The sequence below is a fragment of the Colossoma macropomum genome, unplaced genomic scaffold (genome assembly GCF_904425465.1).
Source record: "Colossoma macropomum unplaced genomic scaffold, Colossoma_macropomum, whole genome shotgun sequence".
Taxonomy (NCBI): Eukaryota; Metazoa; Chordata; class Actinopteri; order Characiformes; family Serrasalmidae; genus Colossoma; species Colossoma macropomum.
The window spans coordinates 41795086-41814352 of record NW_023494784.1 but is presented as its reverse complement, the minus strand read 5'-3'; the positions used below and the strand labels follow the sequence as shown (position 1 = coordinate 41814352).

Sequence of the window (19267 nt, the reverse complement as noted above, 5' to 3'; positions counted from 1 at the left end):
CCAAAATTTCATGATAAATAAGCCAATAGTTCACAATCAGTTACATCAACAGGTCATTTATTACAAACTGCAGGACTACAAATTGGATTTAAGGTCTGGATTTAAGGTCTGTTGGTTCCCTAGTGCAATGGTTCTAAAATCAGCCCTTGAGACCCCCTACAGTGGACACAGTCTAACCTTTGCTGCATACCAACTCCCAACACACAGGGGTAGAGCAAAAATATGGACCGTCTGGGGGTCCCTGAGGACTGGTTTGAGAACCACTGCCCTAAAGAGTGTTTAATTGGATGGTTTGTTTGTTTATTTATTTATTTATTTATATACGACACCTTTTTTCCCCCAAAATATTATCAAAAGTAATGAAATATTAATGCTTTTCATTCATTTTTCTAAATAATAAGATGTTTAGTGCTGGATCCAAAGTAGAACGCTGATTAGGGTTCCCAGAAGAACCGTTCTGGGAGAACTGTATCAGTAAATCTGTGAAAATGTGGATTTCTCTGCTAGGATAGCTCTGCTGAGTGCATTCAAATGCAGAAACATTAGGGTTTTATGCCTTTATGTCTTTAAAATGTTTATTTTTATTAATCAAGTTTGTCTTTTAGGTTAGTAACAGGATATATTTGAGGAAAGACATATTAACATTAAAAGGCATCCCAACATTCTGCTTTGCTAGTCCATAAACAGTAACCAGCCTTATTCATGTTGTCCCTATTTTGTTTATTATTTTTCTTGGGGATTTTTGATGTTTTTATAGGCTGTCTCGCGAGACCGTCCTCGCACATCCCCTCGGCTGTTGCTGCGACTCTCTGTAAATTACGCCCTACATCTACAGCCATCACCTGCTTAATTAAATGACCTTTTGTTAGTGAGCCTGAGTTACAGGGGGGTTTTACCCCCATTACACCAATAATCACATCAGCACCATTTTAATCAACACACTAATTTCGGTACGCGAGGGCACGAGGACGCAGCTTACGTTAATGAACGCCACGTGTCTGTCTGGGGGGGGGGTGAGCGGGTGGTTCTGACAGAGAGCTCCAGAGACTCACGAAAAAGCTGAATTGGAAAGATTTGACTTTGAGTTATCTAAGTGAGAATGGCTACATTTGGATGTGGGCACTGAGATAACAAACATAGCGAACAACAGGAAAGGCTGGAACTGATTACATTACTATGATGATGGATTTGGGTTGTTGAATATTTGCAGTGGTTTATGGCTGATTACATCTGTGCAACTGTATGTAGACACATATAAAATGTGCTACTGTGTCTACTATGAATTATTCATTGTCTACTATGAATTATTCATTATCTACTATGAATTATTCAGTAACTGCTATGAATTATTCATTATCTACTATGAATTATTCAGTAACTGCTATGAATTATTCAGTACTACTATGAATTATTCAGTACTACTATGAACAATTTGGTATCTACTATGAATTATTCAGTGTCTACTATGAATTATTCATTATCTACTATGAATTATTCAGTACTACTATGAATTATTTAGTATCTACTATGAATTATTCAGTGTCTACTATGAATTATACAGTACTACTATGAATTATTCAGTATCTACTATGAATTATTCAGTATCTACTATGAATTGTTCAGTACTACTATGAATTATTCAGTACTACTATGAATTATTCAGTATCTACTATGAATTGTTCAGTACTACTATGAATTATTCAGTGTCTACGATGAAAAGAAATGTAAATTTTATAATCTGACTTTGATGAAAAAAGCTGTATACAGTCTTCCTTAACAAAAAAAAAAATCTTTTTGCCGCATCTGATATTTGTCAAAACAAAAAGGTACAGAACATAAATGTAATTCATTGTGTAACTTATTAAATCATTAAATGTGCAGTTACATCTGTACAGTATAGCAAAGCAAAAGTAATTCCTCTCCATTTTAAAGAGTTAAAGTTATTCTCGTTTCTAAGTTAAAAGTTATTCCTCTACAGTGAGAAAACTTAATTATGGTTTTAGTGCAGTATGTCTATTTATTCAAGTTTAACATACTGGAAAAAAAAATAAGCATAAAATATGATTTGCCATAACTTTCGCACAAACCTCATTTAATGTTGTTGTTTTCCTAATATGGTAAATGCAGCAAACAAACAGTAATTGTCCATCAAAATATGCATGGATGATGCGTACATATTTCCACTTTGAAAACAAAACAATCACTTCACCAGGGGTGCCCAAACCTTTCACATGACTGTATATTTGCTACTATATATTATGTATATATTGGCTATGTAGATGCCTTCAATTACTTCATGGTGTTATTAAGAGCCATGCTAGAGCAACTGGTTTTTGTTTGTTTGTTTGTTTGTTTGTTTTTATGCTTTTCCTTACTGGCAAACATCAGTTATTTCTGAAGGCCTCTTTCTCCAAAGGGCTTTTCTCCTCTTCATATGTTCCCTCTGCCTTTCTTTGCCTTCTTTCTCTCCTGTTTAGGTAACCTTACTGTCTACTGCCACAGATGAATGACCATTGATGATGGAAAAATTAGCTAAGCAAAATGGCCTCAGCTAAGCTGTGTGGATCCTGGTTGCTTGACAAGCAGGAAAGAAAGCAATAAGTGTTTGGCAGGGGCAGCTAGATAAACCAGCACCGTTCCTTATGTGGAGAAAATTGCTGTGAAATTATATTGTAGGGAAAATACAGCATTATTGGTCAAACTGCTGAAGTTGAGATTCGGTCTGTTGGCTGACAATTGACATGCAGGAGCCTGACATACAGGAGCCTACGTGCATATAGAGAAAATGACAGTGGAGCTTAGGCCTTTCAGTCAGGAAGGAAATGAGGCCTTATACACTAACCTGTAGAGTAGTGTTCAGACCACTTGAGTCCAAGTCAAGACCGGGACCTGCACATAGACTTGCAGTCTCGATAGACAAACACTGGCAGTAGAGGGTCGCACTGAAGAGCTCAGTGACTTTAAACATGCCACTGTCATAGGATGTCACCTCTGCCACAAGTCAGTTTGTGAACTTTCTGTCATGCTAGATCTGCCCCTGTCAACTGTAAGTGCTATTATTGTGAAATTGTGAGCAACAACAGCTTAGCCACGAAGTAACAGACCACCCAAACTCAGAGTGGGGCTGCTGAGTGCTGAAGACCCTCTTGCCCAACATCAGTGATTGACCTCACAAATGCTCTTCTGGATTAATGGGCAAAATAACAGACACACTCCAAAATCTTGTAGAAAGCTTCCCAGAAGAAGCTGTTATAGCTGCAAAGGGGGGGGCAACTCCATATTAATGCCTATGGATGTGATAAAAGTACCTGTGGGTGTAATGTGTAGTTGTCCCAATACTTTTGTCCATATATATATATATTCACTACATGGACAAAAGTATTGGGACACCTGTCAGTTTTTTTTTTACCCCAAAAATTCATTACAATATAGACAATATCATCATATTTATAATAAGCTCATTGCTTGTTCTGGCAAAATACTACTATATTATTATATTTTTTAGCTCTGAGCTTCACTGGCATGGAAACTAAAGTGACTCTGCTCTGGGCTGTTTGCTCAGGGGTCTTTTCAAACGAAGCTTTGAAACCCAACAACTTGCACCATCACTTGGAGACTAAACATTACAAACATGTATCTAAATCTGTCGAACTGAGCCAAAACCCCTCAGCATTCCTCTCTTCAGCCTGACATCCAGCACTGTGTAGCTGCCAAACATCAGCTATCACATTAGGCAAGTCAGAACAAAACAGTCTCATTGGTTCTATCTTGTAGACCACAGACTTGTTTGGACTTTTAGAAGTTGGGCGGGTGGGTGTGCAAAAGTTTGGGAATGCCTGTTGTAGAAAAAGGGCTGTTTTATTCTGATTTTGCTGATATTCAGTTATAATTCAGTTTCCAGTTACCTCAGATGGAGGCAACACACTCAGCTGGTCTTGACAACAATTTTTGAGTCCACCTAACCCTGAGACCGAGACAAGACCGAGTCTAAATGAGGTCAAGACCAAGACTGCTAGTTTATGGTCTCGAGACCGAGACTGGACATGAGTACTATGACACTGCTGTAGGCATCTACTACCTGACCCAATCCTGACAGGACCCAACGCAATATCAAGTTTTGGTGATGCAAAGTAACAATCCTATTTTTCTTCACATTTTTTCTCTAACAAAGATTTGCTAGTGCGGAATTGTGGCTTAATTGGAAATATGGAATTATGAATTATTAATGAACTGTCAAAAGGGTTCTCTAGAGAGAGGTCTTCAATTCCAGACCTTGAATCCAACTTCCAGACCTAGATTTTGTAATAAGTGACCTGTGGATATAAGTGATTGGTCACTTAATGTCATATCTGGCAGTGACTGTAAACTCCAAGACCAGAAACTGGATTTAAAGTCTGTATTTGAAAGCTCTGCCACAGAAAACTACTTTAGGAACTTAAGCACAGCGGAGCAATTGACAGTTGATCAGAGGAGGCAGGATGCTGCCAGGTATAATCAGCAATTACACAAAATTTGCTGATGATAACTCCTGTTAGTGTATTACAGATGTGTAAAATACCCGTCTATCCCAGCATGACATTTTCTGCCTATCAGCTCAATCGCTTGGTAACAAAGCAAAGCTCTAGAAACTGATCTCAGTGTGTGAGTGGGTTTGGGTCTGGTTCAGGCTTCAAATTCATGTCCATGCAGACCTCTACTTGACAGATAAGTCTATAATGCGAAGTCTTATAGAACCATTTCATATAATAATTTCAAATTTCTTGCTATTTTGTCCCCAACCAATAGTTGGTAGTGTGGAGTTGTGGCTAAATGATATTTGGAAATATGGAACTATAGACTCCTGCCAAAAGGGTTCTCTGGAGAACAAAGGTCTTCAAATCTGGACCTTGAATCCACATCCTGGTCGTGATTTTCACCATCCCTTGTAGGTGACAATAGGTGGCCAATCAGTTACATCAATAGGTCAGTTACCTACCAGTGATTACAAACCACAGGACTGGAAATTGAACCAAAAGTGGTTCTTCTAAAGCAGAGGTTTACAAATCCAGGCCTTAAATCCAATTACTGGTCTTGATTTTTGCCCTCACTGACACTTATGACCATAAGTGGCCAATCAGCTAGATCCACAGGTCAGTTTTTACAAAATACAGGACCAGAAACTGGATTTAAAGATGTCTTTCACAGAAGAACCTTTTTGAATGTGGACCCCCTTAGTCCACATTTTCCCCAGCTCCCAACTCTGCACACATAGGAGTAGATCAAAGACATGGGCTGGGGGTCCCTGAAGACTGCTTTGAAAACCACTGCACTAAAGAACGTGTCTGTTCTCTAAAACCCAGCTGAAACTCAATTGGAAACTTCTTTAGGGAACCAAAAGTGGTTTTTCTATGGTGGAGGTTTTCAAATACAGGCCTTGAATCCAGTTTCTGGTTGTGGAGTTTACAGTCACTGGTAGGCCTGACATCAGATGGCCAATCAGTTACATCGACAGGTCAGTTTCTGCAAAATACAGAGTGAAAACTGGATTTAAGATCCAGATTTAAAGACCTTTGCCACTGAAGAACCACCTTTGGTTCCCTAAAACAATGCATCTCAAATTGGTCACCTGGGACCCCTATAGTCTGCATTTTTTGTTCGATCTCAACTCCCCACCTACAGGGGTAGATCAAACATATGAACTGGGGGTTATTGAGGAGTGGTTTGAGAGCCATCGCCTTGAAGAACCTTTCAGTGCATCTAAAAAAACTTAATTGCAGCTACTCAAGTGGAAGCTTCTTCAGGGAACCTAAAGTGGTTCTTCTACTGCATTGCTCCACAGAACCCTTTTAGGAATATTTATTTATATATTAAAAAGAAGAAAACAGTACAGCCTTCCAACACAAGTGGAAATTAGTCAAGTGAGGTATTTAATTTTCCAAATTGAACTGAGCCTCGGAGTCACTGTTGGAGCCTGACAGTGACATTGCAGATTTCAATTACAACCATAAGCAACTATGACTGAGGGGGGAAAAATGGCTCCATGGAAGACATTAACGGGACCTGAGTGCTGTAGAATCACCCGTTTCTTCCTCATAATTACTCTCTAATTAGCCATTAGTTATTCGATTACCCCTTTTAATCTGTAAGTCATGGGCATGGGTTTTGTAAATGGCGGCTTAGTCGCTGGTGAACTGGTTACGGCTCTAATTAAGGGACGAGACGCAAGAAGTGTCCCTGGGAGGGGGTCGTAGCTATTCATGAGGGTCTCTGATTTGTAATAAAGTGCAAAATATTGCCACCAGTACAGAAGCAGGAGTAGCAGTGTGCTCCTATTGTGAACGGTGGTGTGCGGTTCTTCAGAATAAGGCACTGTTGGGCACAAAGGAAGTCGTTAATAGGAGCTATAAAGAGAGCCATTGTTGCCGAGTGTTCCTCTTTGTGGGAGAGAAGAATAAAGAGGCAGATAATTTTGTAACGAGGCCCCGAAGTTTGGTAGCAGATGTGAAAAGACTTTGTGTCCCAAGAATTTTGTGTCCCATGAATTCCCAAACATCACACATTCAGGCGTTCAGATTCTACCATTTATTACACATATTACATTCTTAAATAAAAATGCTCCACTGAACAGTTCTTGCATAGATATCTTACAATACCAATTTAAAAAAGAATTATGAAACAGACCAGTAACAAAAATAAATTTTATCTTCTTCCTTAATAAAGAACATTACCATACTAACATTATATCATACAAATAATAATATTTTAAACACTTTATACAGCAAATCAAAAAGGAGAAGAACGGAAAAACGAAGGAACCGAATTGAATAAAAAAGAAACAAAAGAAAACAAACGTAGAGGAAGTGAGCGTGAAGGTAGCGGGAGGTGAAGGGCGGTTGTGGTGTAGGTAGGGTGAGGGTGAGGGTGACGATGATGAGGATGAAGGTGTGGATGGAGGGGGCCCTGCTCTAGCTAGAAACTACATGCTGTACAAATGGTGTAAGATTTTGATGTCCTGCCACCGTGGACGCGCATGAAGGATGGCATATACTGAACTCCCTTTCGTTTTTTCCCGACGCAACCTGCGCTAAGCCGTCGCCGGCCAAGCCCCCCAGAGGGCTGCGGCGGAGGAAAGCGGCCAAAAAGAAAAGCACCCGTTAGAGGACGAAGCGTGTCGGCTGAGGTCTGTCGTTGGTCTGAGTGGCTCCCTGCTTAGTGGACTGCCGGGGACGTTCACAAGTAAAAGGTCACTGTCTCTGGACAGCCGGGAACACGGTACGCGGGGCATGAAAGCGACGGCATGGTAACTGAAGGGTTTTTTTTTTTTCCAAAGGCTTTCTAGGAGCTGATCTGGGAGCAGCTGGCGGCGGTCCTGCTTATGCAGGGTGGGACAGACGAGAGAGGAGAGAGAGGAATGGGGGGCGAGAGACATAGGAAAGGAAAGGTGTGGTGAATCCTGTATATACTGACACATCGAGTTCGGACAAGCACAGCAGACAGAGACTGACTCCAAGATGCACTCTGTGATCGCAGGACATGAGCCTAATAACTGGGTCACTCATTTTAAGGTTATTTTATGATATGCAGGAAAGTAAACAGTGTCAAATGAACTCCGCCAGGGTTCAAGTATGGACCCGTACATTCCTACATGGTTCAATCCTCGGCCCTTTTCAGTTTTCTGACCCGCCACTACAACAGGAAACATCGTCGCTGTCCAAAAAGAAAACTATAAATGAGGACTTTACAGGAGAGCGCAAAAATGGTACCTGTAAAGATTTTTTGAGGCTTTTGTGTCATTTTCTGCTTGTTTTCTTGCCACTGAAAGATAAATAACTTATACTTAATAGCTATTTTGAATGTAGATTAAATAAATGAGGGGTGGTCTCAGACTTGCACAGTACTGTAGTCCCAATTTAGCAGGCTTTGTTTGAAGTTGCCTTAAAAACACCTTAAAAGTTAATTTGATTTGATGACTTACAATCTAAAATTACCTGAAACTGAAGGAAGTGGCAACCCAGAAATGTAAAATGGGCCTATTTAGCTCAGATATCACTGCTGTCATGTCAAAACCTTGTAACTCTATTGTTTCTGGCCTCTATATGGCCCTTATACCATTTGAAAATGGCAGCTGACCTTTACATTGTGTACATTTCACGGCAATGGGGCCAGCAGAAATAGTCAAAAGCTACTTGATTTTGTTACGACAGCGACGATACACTTTCCAGGAGTTGATTCAACACTGATGACTTTACTGCATAGTAGGTAGACACATACTGTCCTGACTACTGCCCCTTTTAATAAGGCCAGATTATCCAATCAGGCACAAATTAGGGTTATAATCCTATAAGCTCCATGATCCTAAAATGGTCCATTCACTGACTTTACTGTTCTACTCCAAACAGCCAAAAGAAGAGCTCATGTGCTCCTGCGAGAGGTACATCTTGAAAAAAGTCATGACAAAGTGGACAATCGACAGTGGTGCGGATTAACAGACTAAGCTACTGTAGCAGTACACACAAAGTGCGTATGGTATGTATTGAAATGGTTCTGTTTAAAGTTCTGTTCAAACTAAGCAATGGAACATCTACGATCTGTGAGTATGAGGGGATAAAGTCAACCGAGACCATTTGCCTGTTCCATCGTTCTTATCTGCCTAAAAGCTCCACTTCAGCCAAAATGTAACAGCTGGGGATTCGTTTCACTGGAAGGTGGCTTACAGGATGCTAACTGTTCCCTGTCTTCTTAGGATAAATACATAAAAACACCTTTCACTCTTTTACAGACTGCTGTTGGTCTGCCAAGTGTGGCCCGAATCCAGTCCAAATAAAAGCAAATTTGCTTTGATTACTGGGAAAATGTTGGGCATCACCAGTGATTTGCTGAACGCACACAACATTCAAGAGGCATCCCGACTCGACAGGCAATTCTGACCTCCCGAAGACTCTTTTTTTCACCTTAAACATCCCTCAGAAAGATTAGACTCCACGGTAATATATGCAATGTACTAAAACCAGTGCAACTACTTCGCTGCTGCTGCTGCTGCTGCTGCTGCACTGCTACTCTGCAAAAAAGAATCAAATAAATCACCCTCGGCTTGGCAAACAAACCGGCATGACTATATTACAAGCACACATACCCAAAAGACCATGGCAGTGGTCACACGCTGATGCTCAGGAAAAGAAATTCAATGGGCTTGGCTTTGGGGAGGGGATAGCATCTCGTTAAGTGGTCAACCAAACTAAAAAAAACGAACAAAAACGTCCTCTTTCTCTCGCTCATTTTCACCCAGCAGTTTACTTGCAAATCTTTGGGCAAAGGGTGAGCGTGCATTTGATGTTCTGGCAGTTGATTGTGCATTGATCACTGCTGTCGTTACTGTAGTGTAGGAGAGAGGAGGTGTCGGGGGGGGGAGAGGAGGAGGTGGGGGAAGGGGAGGGGATAGGGGGTGGGCGTTCAAAACTCAGCAAGTGCAGGCGACGTCTGTAGCATGCTGATTGCTATTCTATTGGATTGGCCTATGTCATATTCATTTGGTACGTTCTGGAACGTTATAGTTTTTCTCGGCAAAAAAATAAGTTCTTCGCATTATTAGTCTTGCATTTATGCATTTACAATGGCAATGTACAGATGTATCATCGGGCGTTAGAAGCTGTGGAGGCTCCTTTCGTGCTCCTTCGATAAAAAGGAACTATATGACACTGTTTTCTGGTTGCTGCTTTCTCTCAAATGGTGGCTAGCACAAGTGAAGAGTACATTAAGAGTTGTGGGAGACCGGAATCAACACTTCTTGGTTTCTTTGAAGGGCATTTGGTCAAGGTTGGTTGTATCTTTCAAGGTCTTAGGGTGAAGATCCTCAAGGGTGAATGTATTCTGAGTTTGATCGCATCGTTTTGGCTAATGCAACCGACCAGTGCTCATTGCAGTGTCCCACAACTCCTTAAAGAGGAGACGATTTTCCAAACTCTCTGCACTATTCAATAGTCAAGATGTGAACTAAGTCATTCCGAATGGTTTGATGTGAAACTTTCCAAAGAAGTCACAGTGGCATTGATGGTAACCAGATTATGGAAGCATTTATTGTCTCTAAAAGTATCCTTGCAGGGACGTATTACCTGAAATGGATAAGAATATGAGGCCTGATTCCTGAGATATTGTTTTACGATAGTTTGGCAACAAGCTTTTGACCTAAAACACATTTTTTAAATCGATTCATGGCAGGGAGGTGGCACTGTAAGGCACCCAAAAAAGGTGTTCTTTTTCAGATGTATCTTTTTTTTACCATCATCAACATTCAATACTGTACAAAAACCCCAAAAAGTGTAGTTTAACTGGTTGTTTTGGACAGTAAATAAGATTTTTCCCCATCATCACCACTATGAAGACCTCTACAATGAACCATTTCACATCAAACCGACTCTGATTGACTTTGTTTGCATCTCAGTGAAGAAATTCTGAAAAACTGGCCCCCGTCAAATGGGCGGTGTAGTGTTATTCACAATGCTAACATGACACTATACCAGTATTCCTCTTGGAATGTGCCCTGCATCGACAAGACTTACAATCATCACGAACGCGTGCCGCCTCTAGCGGAAAAAGTGCCACACGATAACCCCAAAATCTGATTGTACGTAGAGTGTGGGAGGGGTCAAATAACGTCATCCCTCCACTTTGAGTTTGGCATCCTTTGCATCTCAGTGGAGAACCAAAAAACGAAACCCATGGCACGGAAACCAAAAGTGAAAGAAATCCAAAAAGGTCTTGAGCATATAAATCCAAAAGCGATTCGCGAAAACCGAAAAATCCAGGTTTGCCTAGAGCAGATTTGATACGTCCTTGTAGTCGAAAAGTGTTTTCCTGTGTGCACGCGCATGTGTGTGTGTGTGTGTGTGTGTGTGGGTGTATTGGTGGAGGAGGAGCTGCCTTCAGCAGGTTTCGTATTGGAGAGCGGCGCCTGGGCAGCTTCGGGTTTTTTGGTATCGATCGGGTTTGCGAGGTTCCCCTGAAGTCCATATTGGGTCCGTTTAGTTTTTGATGGCTTTGAATCTCCCTTTCAATGTAACAGAGCCCCCAAACCCCCGCACCCCGAACCTAACAGAGAAGAAGGTCGTAGGTCCTTGGCAGGCTTCACAACCTTGGGAACAACCACGCGGACTCATCCCCAGATTCCAAAGCTGATTGTTAAGCTAGAGCTAAGCCTAGGCCTAGTTTAGCGCGACTGCAAGAACATATGAATGAGCTCTCGCGTTTCCAACTTCAAAGCTTGACTTCAGGCGCAAAGAAATCCTCCTCCGCTGAAGAACACAAAACAAAAACCCTACTGCGAAGATATCGTAGTAGAACAAATAATGCCGGGAAGCAATCTGCGTGCGCGTTAAGTGTGTGTATGTTCGAGAGAGGCTGCCATGCAGTGTTCTGTTTCTAACTCTGTTCATTAACTCCATAATTATTTCTCCTGTGATTTTTTTGGCTCCGAAAAAAGAGCCATGAGCTAAGAAACCATTGTGTTTTCTTGTTGCGTGCGCGTCTATGTGAGAGATTTGTTTTATTATCATTTTTTTAACCGTTTTCTGTTTTTTTTTTGTTTGTTTCGTGGTATTTTTGACCTTTTTTTGTTTTATTTTGTTTATTTTTTTTTCATCTGTATGGAAAAAAAAGCACAGAGAACATTGAAAAAAGTCAGTGCAGACAATGGATACGAAACAGGCAACAGTTCGTCTGGCCTGATGCCACTGTGTTCCTTTTTTTTCTTTTTTTTCCTTTTCGGGAATTCTGATGCCAGCAGGCGTCTCCAGTCTGAGAAATTCCAAGAGGCAGAATGTCCTGCTTGCCTCCAGTTTCTGCAGGAGCAGCTGGAGACGGGCCTTTTAGTCCTCCGTAGAAGCTCCAATATGGGCGCCGGTATCAGCACAGAGCCAGCGAGCGTTTTTTCCAGTGTAGAAAAGCGCTTGCTTTCGGAATGGAGCAAACAGAACAGAAAACCAGAGGGGCATCCTTCCCTTTTCATTGCAAGCCAGTAGAGCCCAGATCCTTTGTCCGTTTCTTCAAACGTCCTTCCTGTCAGTGCTAGATAGGTGCCGCTGGATTGAACACTTCGCGCATGCAGGGAAGGCCGCTTTGTCCGAAGCAATTCCCAGTGCTCGTATGTGCACATTCACGCTCGTGTATGCAAAGTTCGTCTTCTTGTTTTCCAAGTTTTAAGACATTTTCAGTTCAGAAACAATCTTTCTGTTTGTCGTAACACTGTCTTTTACAAAAAAAAGAAAGAAAACAAAAAAACAAAGGCAAGAAAGTGTCGCTGCGCATTTTAGTTGCCTAAAGAACGAGAGAGGGAGGCACGCTCTGAAGCGGAGAGCAGGGGGAGGTCAGCCCGGACCTCGCCTTTGGACCACAAGGCTCTGGCCACCGTCCGGAAGCCTGTCTTTTGGCAACGTCGTCTTCCAAAGTTGGCGAGCTCGCTGTACACGGCGCGAAGACGTCGCGATGACGAATCCTCGGAAGAAGAACAAGGAAGCGAACTTTCCGGTCCAGTGTCAGAGGGTACGACTCTTGAGAGGACATTTACATTTCTACAGCAGAAGCATCATTTTCTTTTTTTTCGTGTGGAACGTGATGTGCGCTGGAGGGATCTGTACATAATGCAGTGTTCACAGGTTCTCCTGTCTCATGTTGTGATTTTACTGTACAAAGAAGAGTAATAGTGAAGGAAAAGACAACAGCAACAGTTTGGCAGTGTCTGACTCCCAAGCCAAGCGCTCGGGCTAATTAAACGGATCAAAAAATGCGAAAATGGCAATGGATTTTGCGGACTTGCTGAAGAATCCCGTAAGCTTTGCCCTCAGAAACCTCCTCGCCTCGTGATTCTCGCTCAAAAGCTCCCCCTCTATCTCCTCTCAGGAAGCTCGAGCTTTTGTTTTTTGAGTTCTCCGCAGGGGTCTTCTTCTCTGGGTGAACCTCTTCTCTCGCACTCCCCTTCTCTCTCTCTCTCTCTCTCTCTCTCTCTCTTTCTCTCCCACCCTCCCTCGCTCTCGCTCTCGCTCTCCTCTTCCTCCCTCAGATGTGCCTCTTCATGTGCAGAGCCAAATGGTCAGACCTGGAGAAACACCTGCAGGGAGAGAGGGAAAGAGAGCTTAGTGTGAGATGCTAGCCTTGCATAACAGCATTTGATGGATCAGGCTTGGGTTTGAGAGAGGGATGGGGCACCATATGACAGTCAGCGCAGGCTTTGCAGATGGAGTCTTTCAGGCTTTGTCAGAACAGAAAGAAACAACATTTGGTGCTCAGGAGGAAAAAAAAAGGGAATATTTAAGCATTCGATTCTTAACAACAGATCGTCTCAAAGCGATCGTCTTGCCAGCTCACTGAGGCAAGCTGTGACTGCACTGAAGAAACTGGTTAACGATCATATATAGTCAGCTCCACGATTATTGGCACCCTTTGTAAAAACGGGTTAGAAAAAGGTCATGAAAACATTTCTGGCTTATTAGACAAAAACCCTAATAAAACCACGTCACAATCATTGGCACTCCTAGAAATTTATATGAACCAAATGTAACTAACACTTTGTTTGGAGTGGTTCTTTGTAGATGATTTATAAACCCTTAAGAGATTATCAGTAACACATCAACAACGTCTCAGTGAAGTAGCAGCAGTGCCGCATCCGAATACATTGAAGTAAATATCTTATTATGTTTTGTTAATATGTTACTTCCATTATACAAAACCCAACCTTACCCAAAACCTAACCCTAACCCTGAGCCCAATCCCAACCCTAACCTTATCCAACTTTACCCAAAACCTAATTCTAACCCTAACTTTACCCAACCTTACCCAAAACTTAACCCTAACCCTGGGCCTAATCCCAACCCTAACCTTATCCAACCTTACCCAAAACCTAATCCTAACCCAAACTTTACCCAACCTTACCCAAAACTTAACCCTAACCCTGGGCCTAATCCCAACCCTAACCTTATCCAACCTTACCCAAAGCCTAATCCCAACCCTAACTTTACCCAACCTTACCCAAAACTTAACCCTAACCCTGAGCCCAATCCCAACCCTAACCTTATCCAACTTTACCCAAAAGCCTAATTCTAACCCTAACTTTACCCAACCTTACCCAAAACTTAACCCTAACCCTGGGCCTAATCCCAACCCTAACCTTATCCAACCTTACCCAAAACCTAATCCTAACCCTAACTTTACCCAACCTTACCCAAAACTTAATCCTAACCCTGAGCCTAATCCCAACCCTAACCTTATCCAACCTTACCCAAAACCTGATCCTAACCCTAACTTTACCCAACCTTACCCAAAACCTGATCCTAACCCTAACTTTACCCAACCTTACCCAAAACCTGATCCTAACCCTAACTTTACCCAACCTTACCCAAAACCTAATCCTAACCCTAACTTTACCCAACCTTACCCAAAACCTGATCCTAACCCTAACTTTACCCAACCTTACCCAAAACTTAACCCTAACCCTGGGCCTAATCCCAACCCTAACCTTATCCAACCTTACCCAAAACCTGATCCTAACCCTAACTTTACCCAACCTTACCCAAAACTTAACCCTAACCCTGAGCCTAATCCCAACCCTAACCTTATCCAACCTTACCCAAAACCTGATCCTAACCCTAACTTTACCCAACCTTACCCAAAACTTAACCCTAACCCTGAGCCCAATCCCAACCCTAACCTTATCCAACTTTACCCAAAAGCCTAATTCTAACCCTAACTTTACCCAACCTTACCCAAAACTTAACCCTAACCCTGGGCCTAATCCCAACCCTAACCTTATCCAACCTTACCCAAAACCTAATCCTAACCCAAACTTTACCCAACCTTACCCAAAACTTAACCCTAACCCTGGGCCTAATCCCAACCCTAACCTTATCCAACCTTACCCAAAGCCTAATCCCAACCCTAACTTTACCCAACCTTACCCAAAACTTAACCCTAACCCTGAGCCCAATCCCAACCCTAACCTTATCCAACTTTACCCAAAAGCCTAATTCTAACCCTAACTTTACCCAACCTTACCCAAAACTTAACCCTAACCCTGGGCCTAATCCCAACCCTAACCTTATCCAACCTTACCCAAAACCTAATCCTAACCCAAACTTTACCCAACCTTACCCAAAACTTAACCCTAACCCTGGGCCTAATCCCAACCCTAACCTTATCCAACTTTACCCAAAAGCCTAATTCTAACCCTAACTTTACCCAACCTTACCCAAAACTTAACCCTAACCCTGGGCCTAATCCCAACCCTAACCTTATCCAACCTTACCCAAAACCTAATCCTAACCCTAACTTTACCCAACCTTACCCAAAACTTAATCCTAACCCTGAGCCTAATCGCAACCCTAACCTTATCCAACCTTACCCAAAACCTAATCCTAACCCTAACTTTACCCAACCTTACCCAAAACCTGATCCTAACCCTAACTTTACCCAACCTTACCCAAAACTTAACCCTAACCCTGAACCTAATCCCAACCCTAACCTTATCCAACCTTACCCAAAACCTGATCCTAACCCTAACTTTACCCAACCTTACCCAAAACTTAACCCTAACCCTGAGCCTAATCCCAACCCTAACCTTATCCAACCTTACCCAAAACCTGATCCTAACCCTAACTTTACCCAACCTTACCCAAAACTTAACCCTAACCCTGAGCCTAATCCCAACCCTAACCTTATCCAACCTTACCCAAAACCTAATCCTAACCCTAACTTTACCCAACCTTACCCAAAACCTAACCCTGGCCCTGGGCCTAATCCCAACCCTAACCTTATCCAACCTTACCCAAAACCTAATCCTAACCCTAACTTTACCCAACCTTACCCAAAACTTAACCCTAACCCTGGGCCTAATCCCAACCCTAACCTTATCCAACCTTACCCAAAACCTAACCCTGGCCCTAATCCCAAGCCTAACCTTAACCTCAACCCAAAACTTAACCTCAACCCTCATATTTTTCAGAGGAGTCCTTTGGGTGTTGGTTTAATTTAAAAAGAACCACTCAAAATAAAGTGTCACGAATGTAACTGAAGCTTGTATGCAGACTTCTTCTTTCACAGCTGTGTGCAAAAAAGTTTGGGTACCTCTGGTCAAATAACATGTTTTGTAGATTTTTCTGCGAATTGTAGTGCCCAATTTCTGTTTTTTGCTGATTTTCCAATGTGTTAAATTCAACAAATAAACTTTAATTGTGCATCAAAAGAGCAGAAGAGTGTTCTATTATATAAGGTGTCACAGGGGTCAAATTCCCTTCATTCATCAACTTGGAGAAGATATGAGAATGTGTAAACGAAACGAGAGAAAAAGATCTTCATAAATCAAGGAACAGCTATGAAAAACAGCCTCATATCCCAAAGATCCCACATCCACTGCTAACATAACAATTAAGAACTTTAGAACAACCGGAGCCGTAGCGAACCTGCCTGGAAATGGATGTGAATATATTTTGCCCCCACAAACTGTGAGAAGACAAAAAAGTCTCCAGGTAGGATGGAGATTTGCAGATGATGGTTGTAGCATTTTGGGGTCAACATTTTGACATCAACTCCATATCAACAAACTATGCCAGAAGAAAGCCTTTCCTTTCATCTAACCACAAATGTGAGCACCTGGAGTTAGGTAAATGCTACTGGAACTTTGGCTGGAACCAAGTTTGGTCTCACTTTATTCGGAAAGTCCACTATAGATTATCTACAGATGTTCAAATTGTTAACAAATCTGTTGAAAATCAGTTCTAAACAGTGGTGGGGTTAGGGTTAGGATTTGGACCAGGGTTAGGGCTAGAACCAGGGTGAGGGCTGGGTTTAGGTTTTGGGTTGGGGTTAAGGTTAGGATTAGAGCCAGGTTTAGAGAAATGAAAATTATTGTCAATTTAGTAGATATTTAGTTAAATGTAACATGAAAGTAAATTTAATATCTACGAAGCATCTGAAGTGGACTATCAAAATGAAGTGGACCATCGAAATAGTAACCCTCAAGATTTGGTGTAAAAAGAAAGATGGTTATACAGACAAGAAAATCACCCCACTGTTATGTAGGGTGGAGAATCTGTGATGCTTTGGGCTGTTTTTTTTTTCCTCTTTTTGCCTTGAAAACATTGTTAGGATACACTGTATCACAGACTCCATGACATACCAGGACATTTTACATGGAAATCTGCCAAAAAGCTAAAACTAGATTATGGTTAGATCTTCCAGCAGGACCAAGATCCAAAACAGGCATGCAAAAAGGGTTCAGTGACCACAGAATCAAGGTTAAGTCATGGTCATCCCAGTTTCCTGAACCTCATTCAAAATCTGAGGGATGGGCTGAAGAGTACAGTCCAAAAGAGAGGACCTAGAACCCTGGAGGATCTGGAGAGATTCCATATTGAGGAGTGGTCTTAGATTCCTTGCTCTCAAGCATTATAGCAGTAGATCAATACTGTAATGTTGGCAAACGGAAGTTGCACAAACTACGAAACGCATGGATGCCAATAATCGTATTTTTTTTTAAATGTATCAACAATTTGAGACGGTTTTAGTGATTTATTTCAACACTGGAGGTAAAAAAATTGTATAAATCGCATGACTGCAACACTTATGTAGCACTTGACTCATGGTGGTTGGATGTTGATTGGGCCAGGGGCTTCTTTGTCATAATCGATTAAGCTCACCAGCAGTAATTGCGACTGGTGGGAGCGAAAAATAAAAGCAACAGAGGAAAATCTGCAGTCAGAGATGCCATATCTGCTTTACATTTATTAGACTATGGGGATCGCTGTACTACATTCGTATACAGCTAAAGATGAATCGCAACTGGATTGAATAAAGCCGAGAAAAGAGTGTGGGAGAGAAATGAAGAATTAAAATTTCAATTTGCCTGTGGCTGTATCCATTATTAATTAGTAGAGAGCCATGGTGTTAAATCCTGCGGTGCTTTTCCAGAAGATGGAGAAGAACAGCAGCAGAGAAGACGTACAGGTGGACAGAACAAAAGGCGAATTTTCACCGATTTTGCAATCTTTCTGCATAATTCAATTATTTAGATGTAAACAGAGTCTTTCAGATGAAAAGGGGTGACTTGACTTGACTTAATATAGAGAAATGTGCAGGTTTGTTCACAGTGGTGGTGATAGGAACCAGGGGTCGCCATGACTACAACACAAATATAACCATTTTATTTACTATCCAAATCGACCACTCAACCTACACCTGTCCTCTGAGTGTTTATATGTAACGCTGATGATGGTAAAATAGAAAATCTGATCTTTGGGGATGTTGCAGACACCAAGCAGCATATTCATAACTTTTTTCATGTATTTATATATATATATATATATATATGTACATTTTAGAGGTGGACGTCTGGTTCCTATCACCACCACTGTAAACAGTTCTGACTCTGTAAGTTTCTCTAGAGTGTTTCACACCAAACTGCTCTGAATGGCTTCACATCTTAACCACTTAATTATGTGGACACTTTGAGAAATCTGTTCAATTCCCTTTAAGCCTGGTTTTAAATGAATATTTCCCATAAAAATGCGAAATGAAACCTTGCAGGGTCCAGTTGGCATCATGCTAATGGGATTGGCTAACTGATCCCCAAGAGCTTTCATTGATTCTTAGCCACATTAGCATTTTTGTGTAAAGGGTTGTGATCATTTGCCATCTGCAGTGTGTACATCCTTGCTGTCCCATCAAAACCTTGTGACATTTCATAATAAATGAACATTTCATAATGAATAGAAATGATCTCCGTATATTAACCCCATAAATGGCCCAAAGTTTTACTATACACTTCTATAACCCAAGAATAGCTCAAACCCCTGTAGTTCCTGAATAATAAGCCTTAGTATGTCATATGCCTGGGATTTTATGGGGACAACCTACAATGCACAAAATGATATATCTATATACATATATATGTATCTTTTATCTAGAAACTGTCTTATTCTTCTTATTCTACTGGCAGATAATTTTGTTTTAAAGGGACATTTTTAAATCATGTATAATTCAATCATTGAGGTGTAAACAAAGTCATTCAGAGTGGTTTGATGTAACATTTTCACAGTGGTGGTGATTGGAAATGGGTCATGATGTCTGAGATGTCTTACTGTCTAAATCCACCAGTGAACATATCTTTTTATATGTAATGTTGATGATGGTTAAACAGTGATGAATCTGAAAAAATAGGCCCATTTTGCCTTAAAACACATTTAAAAAAATACATTTTAGGCACAAAACAATGGGGCATCGAGCAGCATATTTTGTTTAATAAAAGCAA

At 41.3% G+C, this 19267-nt stretch overlaps 1 protein-coding gene across 1 annotated transcript in view; it reads right to left on the bottom strand.

Moving 5' to 3' along the window:
- Window positions 1-11733: 11733 nt before the first annotated feature.
- klf7b (Kruppel-like factor 7b) overlaps window positions 11734-19267 on the bottom strand; it is a 53644-nt gene continuing 46110 nt past the window's right edge. Inside the window, exon 4 of the mRNA XM_036571691.1 lies at window positions 11734-13078. Within this exon, the coding sequence (XP_036427584.1) occupies window positions 13027-13078 (52 nt within the window). The 3' untranslated portion in view covers window positions 11734-13026. The remainder of the gene's footprint in view (window positions 13079-19267) is intronic.